Consider the following 12,534-nt stretch of genomic DNA (forward strand, 5'->3'; position numbering starts at 1 on the left):
TGCATGTCAATTGGGCCAGTGGTTTGGATTTTATTGATTATTTCTAAATTGACAACAGTTGCCATGACATGATAGGTGTTAGTAAGAATGGTATAAGGAGAAGGTCCTGCAATGTTAATGATATGCTCAGGTGATTTATTGACCCATAAATTTTATGGGTCAAATCACCATTTCTACTAACACCTATCATGTTGCCATGGCAGCTGTTGTTGATTTAGAAATAATCAATAAAATCCAAACCATTGGCCCAATTGACATGCAACTCGGCATGTGAAGGTTTTTGGGTCAACAAATCACCAAGTGTATATTACCCAACGATCTTGAGCTGCTCATAACCAGGAGAAAATAGGTTAAAAAAGAATTTCTTACATTAAAATAATATTTTATTGATGCCTTACCTTAATATTCTTACTCTGAAAACTAATTTGCCGAGATTGATAACCAAATTTGCATTTGAATCAGTGAATATTTGTTTGCTTTTGAAGAATCGGGCTTTATGATTAAACCTTCACATGCCAAGGTGCATGTCAATTGGGCCAACGGTTTTGATTTTATAGATTATTTCTAAATTTACAACAGTTGCCATGGCAACATGATAGGTGTTAGTAAGAATGGTATAAGAAGAAGGTACTGCAATGTTAATGACATGCTCAGGTGATTTGTTGACCCCTAAAACTTTCACATGCCAAGTTGCATGGCAATTGGGCCAACGATTTGGATTTTATTATTTCTAAATTGGCAACAGTACCCATGGGAACTTGATAGGTGTTAGTAAGAATGGCATAAGAAGAATGTCCTGCAATGTTAATGACATGCTCAGGTGATTTGTTAACCCATAAAACCTTCATATGCCAAGTTGCATGTCAATTGGGCCAACGGTTTCGATTTTATAGATTATTTCTAAATTGACAACAGTTGACCAATAAAACCTTCACATGCCAAGTTGCATGTCAATTGGGCCAGTGGTTTGGATTTTATTGATTATTTCTTAATTGTCAACAGTTGCCATGGCAACATGATAGGTGTTAGTAAAATTGGTATAAGAAGAAGGTCCTGCAATGCTTTTGACATGTTCAGGTGATTTATTGGCCCATAAGACCTTCACATGCCAAGTTGCATGTCAATTGGGCCAGTGATTTGGATTTTATTGATGATAATTTGAAAATTGACAACTTCATGGTTGCCATGAAAAGGCAAATATGGTATGATGGAGATGTCTCACATTGTTTTAGACATGCTCATGTGATTTGTTGAACCATGAATCCCAGGTAATGGGAATTTTGATCAAATTGGACCAGTGGTTTAGAGTTAATTTGTATTTCTTTACCGAAATATTTACAAATCATCACCCTTAATTCTAACATTTTGTTATGGTAAAGTCTAGCCAAAAATGCGGGCTAAAAATAATTTTAAAAAATCGATCTCCTTTATTTTTCAAGCTACTTAAAAAAATTAAAAAACATTTTGTTTCTAATAAAGTTGTCTTTCATATGCAACAATAATCTAAGGGTTAAAAAAACAAATAAAAATTTTGAGCCCGTACCTACCATATGCAATCTTACAAAGATACTGGATGCAGGTCCTGTGACCTATAACCCATTCAACTCCGATGTCAAGATGTCTTGTCATTTGGTCAAATAAAACAAAAAATCATAAAACACCAAAATGTTTGATCAAACACCAGAAAAATATGATGTCAGTCCTCGCTTCGCTCGCAGCGAAGCGAGGACTGACGTCATATTTTTCTGGTGTTTGATCAAACATTTTGGTGTTTTATGATTTTTTGTTTTATTTGACCAAATGACAAGACATCTTGTCATCGGAGTTGAATGGGTTAATATGTCCAGAGCACTTGGGTAGGTCAGGCCCCTGATTTGTGTCCTCTGTGTCATCTCCCAATTGACCTTGACCAGGTGTGTCCACTAGTATAAGACTTTCATCAAAATAAAATTTAGTCTCCTGATTGGCCCACAATTGATCAAGTCTCCTTTTACATTGTATTACAGCAGAAGCCTGATTTAAGGTATTCTCTTTTTCCATATGAGGGGCATGGAGAGGGGGTGTCACCAATTAAGTGAAGCAGCTTTGCCATGGATGTACTGTGTCTTGCTGCATTGCTTCTGACCCAGAGCAGTGGGAGGGATACAGGGATGACCCATCTTCCATAATGAGCTAAGATGAGAAGGAGAAATGGGTGGTGGATGGGAGTGAAATGGCTGGGAGTGGGTGTGAGTCTTTTGACTTGGCTACCTCCCTTATGAGGGGGAAAAAGCCCTTGGTGTGTGTATATATATATATGTGTGTGTGTGTGTATTTACCCAGTTGTATTATACAGGAAGGGAGCTATGCTCGTGGTGACCCATCTTTGTATCTTTTAGCATCAAGTTTTTTCTTAAAATCTTGAATAGTGTTTGCACACACTGTTTCCTTATCTAATTTATTCCAGGTATGCACTACTCTGTGTGGGAAGCTATTTTTTTTTTTTTTTTTTTTTTTTCAGATCTCTTCTATAGTCATTCTTTTAGAGTTTCTTTTTGTGTCCTCTTGTTTTTCCGTTGTCCCATTTTAATCAATCATCTCTATCTGGAATTTCCATTCCTTTCATGATTCTATAAATAGTCAGTAGATCTCCTCTTTCCCTTCTTTGTTCCAGAGTTGGTAGTTCCAATTTGGACAATCTTTGTTCGTATGTTAATTTAGAGAGAGTTGGTGCCATCTTTGTTGTTACCCTTTGTATTCTTTCTAATATCTTTATATTATTTTTAGTACTGGCTGACCATAGTGTTGCTGCATACTCCACTTTTGGCCTTATTAGTGTAACTAATGTTTTTTTAATAATTTCCTCATCCAAATAGTCAAATGCCACTTTCATTGACCTTAATAGGTTGAAGGTTTCTCTGACTATTCCATTGATATGTTTGTCTGGTGACATGTCTTTGCTGATTATTATTCCAAAGTTTCTTTCCAAGTTCAATTTTTTTTTCTATTTCTTCTTCACCAATTTTATAATTTCTTGATATTCTATTTTTACTTTTTCCAAACTCCATTATACTACACTTCTTGATATTGAAGTTTACTTCCCACTTTTGACTCCATTTCCAGATTTTGTCTAGGTCTATCTGTAATGATTCACAATCTTCCTCTGTACTTATTTTCTTTAGTATTTTTGCATCATCTGCGAAGAAGTTTATATAACATTTCAATCCTTCATCCATGTCATATATATATATATATATATGGCAAACATGATTGGAGCCAATACTGAACATTGTGGGACACCACTTATCATTTCTTCCCAGGTTGAGAATTTGTCTCTAATTACTACCATCACTTTTCTCAGTCAAGAAGTATTCCATCCATTCTAATAATTTTCCTTTCATGCCACCTATTGATTCTATTTTTCTTATTAGTTTTTTGTGTGGTACTTTATCAAATGTTTTTGCCCATCCATCCCTTTCCTGCATCATTTCTATTAGTCTTGAATAGAAGCAGATCAGGTTTGTTGTACATAATTTTCCTTGTCTTAATCCAAATTGATTTGGATTCAGTATATTTTTTCTTCCAGATGTTTAACCCATCTACTTTTGATAATTTTTTCACATATTTTTGCTGCTGTGCTTGTTAGGGAGACTGGTTTGTAGTTGGTTAGATTTTCCTTGTTTCCTCCTTTATATATCGGTACAATATTTGCATTTTTCCAGTCCTGTTATGCCTTTCCTTCTTTGAGCATTTAATGATATTGTATATTTTATCTGTTTACTCCTGTATGCATTCTTTCAATATCCAATTTGCAATTCCATCCGGACGGTGTGATTTTCTGACATTGAGGTTTTTTACTTGGTCTCTGATATCATTCTGTGTTATTTCCTTCATTGAGGGGGATTTCTCTCTATTCCCTCAGAGTTACAAAGGATTGCAAAGGTGGAGCATGCCAACAGGAGACCTTTTGGTCCATATCTAGGTCGGATGCAAAAAAAATCATAATGATAAATTAATAGATAAAAACTATAATAATGTAAATAACAAATTAGATACATAGATAAATGCATAGGTATAGTTAAATAATAAACAAACAGGTAAATAGTAAATAATAATAAATTGACATATAACTAATAATAAATGAAAATCAAACAGACAAATGATAGCAAAACAAAAACAATTGTAAATATTGATTTGAAATGATTGCTCATAATTTCTGCCATTTTTAGGTCTTCTGTATATTCATAATTTCCCTGGTGCAACTTTTCTATTGTTTATTTATTTATTTATTTTTTTACCATTTATATACAATAGTTTAGGTTGTTCCTTACATTTTTCTATTATTTCTCTTTCATAGTTTCTTTTTCATCTCTGCGTGTGTGTGTGTGTATTTACCTAGTATTTTACGGGAAGGGGAGCTATGCTCATGGTGTCCCGTCTTCATATTTCATTTTATCTAAACTATTTTTAAATTGATGTATTGTTTTTGCACACACTACTTTCTCATCTAACTTGTTCCAACTGTCTATTACTCTGTGAGGAAAGCTGTTCCTTTTCAGATCTCTTCTATAGCTGTCTTTCTTGATTTTCTTTCCATGTCCTCTTGTATTTCTATCATCCCATTTTATTAGATCCTCTCTATCAATAATTTCTATGCCTTTCATGGTTCTGTAAATAGCTATCAAATCTCCTCTCTCTCTTCTTCGCTTTAGTGTCTGTAGCTCCAGTTTTGCTAGTCTCTCTTCATATGATAGTTTTGAGAGTGTTGGTGCCAGTTTTGTCATTGCTCTTTGTATTCTTTCAAATTTTTTATACATTTTTTTGTACTTGGTGACCACATCGTTGCTGCATATTCCAATCTTGGTCTTATCAGAGTGATTAGTATTTTCTTCATCCAGGTATGTAAATGCCACTTTGATTGTTCTTATTAAATTATAAGTTTCTCCAAAAATCTTATTTATTTGTTTCTCAGGTGACATATTATTCATATCAGTGACTCCCAGGTCCTTCTCATTTTCTACTTTTTCTATTCTTTCTTCTCCCAATTTATATGATCCTGTTATTCTGTTTTTACTTTTTCCAAATTCCATTATACTACACTTTTTAGTGTTGAACTCCATCTCCCACTTCCTACTCCATTCCCATACTTTATTGAGATCACTCTGTAGTGACTCACAATCTTATTCCGTGTTCACTTTTTTTTAATAGTTTTGCATCATCTGCAAAGAAGCTCATATAACTTTCAATTTCTTCATCCATATTAGTATATATAGCAAACATTGTTGGGGCCAGAACTATTCCTTGTGGAACACCACTTATTACTTCATCCCAATTAGAGTCTTTGTCTCTTATCACTACTCTCATTTTTCTTTCTTGCAAAAAGTCTTCCATCCATTTAAGCAGTTTGCCCTGTTTTCCTCCTTTAGTTTCTAATTTCTTAAGCAACTTCTTACGTGGTACTTTGTCAAAAGCTTCTTTTAGGTCTAGAAATGCACAATCAGCCCATTCATCTCTTTCTTGTATTATATCTATTAGCCTTGAATAGAAACGCATTAAGTTTATGACGCATGATCGTCCTTGTCTGAATCCAAATTGCCTTGGATTTAGCACATTGTTTTTTTTTTCTAAATACCTTACCCATCTACTTTTGACAATTCTTTCACATATTTTTGCTATCATACTTGTTAGAGAGACTGGTCTATAGTTAGTAGCATTTTCTTTATTTCCCCCTTTATATATAGGTACTATATTTGCTCTTCTCCAATCTTGAATGATGTTTGCACGCACTGTTTCTTTGTCTAGTTTGTTCCAGGTATCTATCACTCTGTGTGGGAAGCTTTTTTTTTTCAGATTTCTTCTGTAATTATCTTTTTTTTGTTTCTTATTGTGTCCTCTTGTTTTTCCATTGCCCCATTTCAATGAATCATTCTTATCTAAGATTTCCATTCCTTTCATGATTCTATAGATACCTAGTAGGTCTCCTCTTTCTCTTGTTTGTTCCAGAGTTGGTAATTCCAATTTGGACAGTCTTTGTTCATATGTCATTTTGGAAAGAGTTGGTGCAAGTTTTGTTGTTGCTCTTTGTATTCTTTCTAATTTCTTTATATTCATTTTGGTACTGGGTGTCCATAGTGTTGCTGCATACTCGAGTTTTGGACTTATTAGTGTAGTTAAAGTATTTTTTATTATTTCCTTGTCCAAATAGACAAATGCTACTTGTATTGACCTCAATAAGTTGTAGGTTTTGCTGACTATTTTGTTAATATTCTTGTCCAGTGTCATGTCTTTGCTGATCATCACACCAAGGTCTTTTTCCGAGTTTACTTTTTTGACCTCTTCTTCACCAATTTTATAATCTCTCAATATTCTGATTTTACTTTTTCCAAATTCCATTAGACTACATTTCTTGATATTGACTTTCACTTCCCACTTTTGAATCCATTTCCAGATCTTGTTCAAGTTTTGTTGTAATGAGTTGCAATCCTCCTCTGTTTTTACTTTAGTATTTTAAATTGTCTGCAAAGAAATTTATATGACACTACTCCCTCATCCATGTCATTTATGTATATGGCAAACATGATCAGGGCCAGTACTGATCCCTGCGGGACACCACTTATCATTTCTTCTCAATTTGAGAATTTATCTCTAATCACTAGTCTCATTTTCCTACTAGTCAGAAAGTCTTTCATCTATTCCAATAATTTTCCTCAGATGCCACCTATTTGACTCTATTTTCCTTATTAGGTTCTTGTGTGGTGGGGTGAATATGCATGTAGCTATTGGATGGTTTTCAGCATATTTCTAATGTAAAAGTAGAGCGCAATGTATAATAGCATCATATCTGTTAGTATTTCTATCTATTTTATGTTTCATTATGGTAAGTACAAAGGGTCTGTTTAGGTACAAAGGGACTTGAATATCACATGGTTTATGTACACAACACTCACAATCCTATTACAGTGTATTACACAATTTCAAAGAGTTAGATGTCAATCTAATGATTACATATTTTCCAGGAAGAGGGTAACTATCACCATTCCTTTGGAAGAGCTATCCATAGAAGCCATATGTGTCACGCAATGAAGAGGATCTGGTGTGACATCTATGGCGTAGCTATATGATGATTCATCTAAGACATCACATGATGACCCACACAGGAGAGAAGCCTTTCCAGTGTGACCTGTGCAATTTTTCCTTCTCACAAAAGGGTTCTCTCACAAGGCATATGAGGACCCACACAGGAGAGAAGCCTTTCCAATGTGACCTGTGTGATTCTGCTTTCTCACAAAAGAGTGATCTCACAAGGCACATGAGGACCCACACAGGAGAGAAACCTTTCCAGTGTGACCTGTGCAATTATTCTTTCTCACAAAAGGGTGATCTCACAGAGCATATGAGGACCCACACAGGAGAGAAGCCTTTCCAATGTGACCTGTGTGATTCTGCTTTCTCACAAAAGTGTAATCTCACAAATCATATGAGGACCCACACAGGAGAGAAGCCTTTCCAATGTGACCTGTGTGATTCTGCTTTCTCACATAAGAGTAATCTCACAAATCATATGAGGACCCACACAGGAGAGAAGCCTTTCCAATGTGACCTGTGTGAATCTGTTTTCTCACGAAAGGATTCTCTTACAAATCATATAAGGACCCACACAGGAGAGAAGCCTTTCCAATGTGACATGTGTGATTCTGCTTTCTCACAAAAGGGTGATCTCACAAATCATATGAGGACCCACACAGGAGAGAAGCCTTTCCAATGTGACCTGTGTGATTCTGCTTTCTCACGAAAGGGTGATCTCACAAACCATATGAGGACCCATACAGGAGAAAATCCTTTCCAGTGTGACCTGTGCAATTCTGCTTTCTCACAAAAGGGTATTCTCGCAAAGCATATGAGGACCCACACAGGAGAGAAGCCTTTCCAATGTGACCTGTGTGAATCTGTTTTCTCGCAAAAATATTCTCTCACAAATCATATGAGGACCCACACAGGAGAGAAGCCTTTCCAATGTGACCTGTGTGATTCTGCTTTCTCACAAAAGGGTTCTCTCACAAATCATATGAGGACCCACACAGGAGAGAAACCTTTCCAATGTGACCTGTGTGATTCTGCTTTCTCACAAAAGGGTTCTCTCACAAATCATATGAGGACCCACACAGGAGAAAAGCCTTTCCAGTGTGACCTGTGCAATTCTGCTTTCTCACAAAAGGGTGATCTAACAAACCATATGAGGACCCACACAGGAGAAAAGCCTTTCCAGTGTCACCTATGTGATTCTGCTTTTTCACGAAGGGGTTCTCTCACAAATCATATGAGAACCCACAGAGGAGAGAAACCTTTCTAATGGGACCTGTGTGATTCTGGTTTTTCACAAAAGGGTGATCTCACGAAGCATATGAAGACCCACACAGTAAAGAAGCCTTTCCAATGTAACCTGTGCCATTTCTGCTTTCTCAGAAAAGGGTAATTTCACAAAGCATATGAGGACCCAGACAGAATTGCAAACTGGATACTGAAAGAATGTATGGAAGAATTAACTGACAAGATATATAATATAATTAAATTCTCTCTTAAAGAAGGAAATATGCCATTGAACTGGAAGAAGGCAAACATTGTACCAATTTATAAGGGAGGTGATAAGGAAGATCCATCTAACTACAGACCGGTCTCACAAACAACCACAATAGCAAAAATTTGTGAAAGAGTTGTCAAAAAGAGATGGGTTAAATACCTGGAAGAAAAATCTATACTGAACCCAAATCAATTTGGATTCAGACAAGGGAGATCATTTACAACAAATTTGATCTGCTTTTACTCAAGATTAGTAGACATAATACAAGAAAGAGATGGATAGTTGGACTGTGCTTTTCTGGACTTGCAAAAGGCATTCGATAAGGTACCTCATAGGAAACTGATAAATAAGAGTCAAAGGGTGGCATCAGAGGAAAATTATTGGAATGGATGAAAGACTTCCTGATTGGGAGGAAAATGAGAGTTGTAATTAGAGAAAAATTCTCCAACTGGGAAGAAGTAAAAAGCGGTGTCCCGCAAGGATCAGTACTGGCCCCGATCATGTTCGCCGTATACATTAATGACATGAATGAAGGCGTGGAGTGCTATATGAATTTCTTTGCAGATGATGCAAAATTACTAAAGAAGGTAAAAACGGAAGAGGACTGCAACTCATTGCAACAAGATCTGGACACGATATGGAATTGGACTCAAAAGTGGGAAGTAAAATTTGATATAAAGAAATGCAGTATAATGGAATTTGGAAAGAGTAAAAACAGAATATCAAAAGATTACAGAATTGGGGAAGAAAAAATAAAAAAAGCAAACTCGGAAAAAGATCTTGGAGTGATGATTGGAAAGGACATGAAACCAGATAAGCATATAAATAAAATATTCTGAGAAACCTACAACTTATTGAGGTCAGTCAAAGTGGCATTTGCTTAACCCCTTCCATACGGTGCCGCACACGTAGGCGTCATGGGGAGCAAGTGTTTTCGCGAGGCTGCCATATCGGCGTCTTGATTATATTTATTGTAGTCACCCCTCCATAATGATATTCTTTCTAATTCTTTTGTAATCACATTTTCTATGGTTATCAAAATTCATGGGTGAAGAGAGAACGATCGATATAAGCGGTGACTATATTTTATGATGCGAGTATTATTACGACACGTCGTACGGCTGGCATTGGCTGCTGCCAGCGAGATCTAAGTACATGACGCCTACGTGTGCGGCACCGTATGGAAGGGGTTAAATGGATGAAGAAATGATAAAGAAGATACTAACTACACTAATAAGACCAAAACTTGAGTATGCAGCATCACTTTGGACACCCAGTACCAAAAAGAATATTAAGAAACTAGAAAGATTACAAAGAGTGACAACCAAACTAGCACCAACTCTCGCTGAACTAACATATGAGCAAAGACTGTCCAAATTGAATCTACCAACTCAGGAACAAAGAAGAGAAAGAGGAGATTTGCTGACCACAGAATAATGAAAGGAATGGAAGTTTTAGACAGGAATGACTTGTTAGTGTGGGACAACAGTAAAACGAGAGGACACTGAAAAAGGATAGTTATAGAAAAAACTTGAAAAGGAACAGTTTCCCACACAGAGTGATAAATACATGGAACAAATTATACAATAAAACAGTATGTGCAAACACTATACAAGATTTTAAGATAAAACTTGATGCGGAGAGATACAAAGACGGGTCACCATGAGCATAGCTCCCCTCCCGTATATTACAACTAGGCAAATACAACTAGGTAAATACAGGAGAGAAGCCTTTCCAATGTGACCTGTGCAATGCAGCTTTCTCAAGAAAGAATTATCTCGCAAAGCATATGAGGAGCCACACAGGAGAGGTGTTCTAGTGTGACCTGTGTGACTCTGCTTCTTCACAAAAGGGTTATCCCACACAGCTTATGAAGACAAACACAGGAGAGAAGCCTTTCCAATGTGACCTCTTTGATTCAGGTTTTTCGCATAAGACATTGGAGAGAAGCCATTCCTGTATGATTTGTATGGTGAAAAGATCACACTTTACTGACAGCTTGGATTAAGCCAGCAGAAAAGCAGTTATGCAAGTGATGCCTACACACTTAGAGTCCAGCGTGGCATTCCCTTGATTTCACCTGTTAGGTCATTCAAGAGTGAATTAGTTTGCAGTCCATGCATATGAAGGACTAGTCATTGATGACAGTATTCGCCTCATCTATTTAAAGGTCATCTAAGAAGATTTTGGATTTCTTTATTTTTTTGTTATTTCATGAATAAGAATAACTTAGAAGTTAGAACACTAAAATCTACATTTTTAGCATTTTATAGTCATAATTTTATCCAAATAGCATGATCTTAAAAGTACATTTTCCACTGCTAGAACAACTGATGATGTCAGAGTTGTTGTTTACATTCTTGGATATGGCCAGCAAGCAACACGATGGGGATTTCACATTGAGTGAAGAAGTTTTATTGGAATTGGATTCCCTCTTGTGTTCCAGTGTGGGTACGGTACAAGGATACATGTACATACCAACTTGGATATCCAAACAAGATTCAAGTAAAGGAGAACATGTTAAGAGCAAGGAATCTTCAGAGGATGAATGCCCAAAATGAGCAGGGAATAAGGACTGGTGAGTTCGTCGGAATGCATTACTGCATGTAGCTTTATATACATAAATGCACACCAACTACATACCAGACCAGACACATGATTTCTTTGGTTTGTCAGCAGATGTGTGGATGAAGGTTTGAAGTCATGAAATGGTAGGCCTAATATATAGCAGATGTTGATGGGCCTGGCCCTATCTACCAGGCCCCAGCATGCCCATCAGGGCTGCTTTTGATTGTATTTTGTTGGAAAAACAAAAACATCCACACGACCACTAAGTGCATGGGTAGTTCATCTGTTCATGCAAGGAGGTTAGCATGATTGGGCCTATGGCATGAATGCCATAGGCCTATGAACAAGCAGAAGAATTTTTTTTATTAAACTTTCTAACATTTGCTCAGCTTCTCTATTCCAGGTAACCTGTAGCTTGCAGAAGAAGTAGCTAACCCCCCCAGGCCCCCAGTTCCCATTGCATAGTCTTAATAAAATTCATGAATTTGACTATTTCAGGTGCAGCTGTGGACATGTGTCACTGAGAATGGTCAGAGAGAGCTTGTGTTGCTCTGATTACAGTGCAATCCAGCCAAACGGTAGCCAGTGCATCATCCAGCAACCAGGATTTTCAGTGGTCTGCCTGAATCCATATGCTATAGAATTGACAATTTATCAATGACGAGGGGCTGATTGGGAATGACCAACCTCTGTACAAGTGAGTAGGCCTATACATATGCATGTAGCATTAGAGTATTTCAGTTACATCCATACTGTCCATTGTTGAGTCATTTGCATATAAGTCCAGGTCTTTTCATTTGAATAATATTGCTGAAATTGTGGTAGCAGTAATGTTTTGAAGTAAATACTACTAATCTTATGCAAAATTATATTTATTCTTAAAATATTATGAAAAATGACAATATATATTGTATAGAATATATTTGACAGAGCACAAAAAGAATGGAATACATCATAAATATATAATTCATCACTTTAACAGTCTTCATACGTCGATTACCGACGGTTGGATTCAGAGAGAGTCCACTGAGCCTCTCGTGGGAAAGGCCGGCATATACCAAGGTATACATACGCACATGTGTGCATGTGCGTCTGAATGAAATCTTCACTACGACGAGCCTGTAGTCATAACTATATATACAACAGACTATGTAAGAATGCATATTTTTATGAATTCACAGCAAAATGAATGATCATAAATTGGTGCTTTTATTTCTTTCAGGCTGTACATCTTGCCTATCATAGTTTAGTGGAGTGGTGTTTGCAACAACTGAGCAAAAGAACTTGCCTGCCCTGTCCAGTGTGTGCCAGACCAAATAAGGAAGAAATGGTCTGCACCAGATGAATATTACACAGAATCTAAATACCTTGCAGCTATGACTTTGGTTCAGATTCATGGAATTATATTC

The 12,534-nt window shown here is 36.6% G+C and overlaps 1 protein-coding gene across 1 annotated transcript in view; it reads left to right on the top strand.

Annotated features, from left to right (window-relative positions):
- The window catches only part of LOC143030968 (uncharacterized), a 10,876-nt gene extending 1,400 nt beyond the window's left edge, over positions 1 to 9,476 (top strand). Inside the window, exon 2 of the mRNA XM_076194271.1 lies at positions 6,996 to 9,476. Coding sequence (XP_076050386.1) covers positions 7,097 to 8,329 — 1,233 coding nt within the window. The 5' untranslated portion in view covers positions 6,996 to 7,096 and the 3' untranslated portion in view covers positions 8,330 to 9,476. The remainder of the gene's footprint in view (positions 1 to 6,995) is intronic.
- Positions 9,477 to 12,534: the final 3,058 nt, after the last annotated feature.

This window comes from Oratosquilla oratoria, chromosome 12, assembly GCF_046742065.1.
Source record: "Oratosquilla oratoria isolate Oo_2021 chromosome 12, ASM4674206v1, whole genome shotgun sequence".
NCBI lineage: Eukaryota > Metazoa > Arthropoda > Malacostraca > Stomatopoda > Squillidae > Oratosquilla > Oratosquilla oratoria.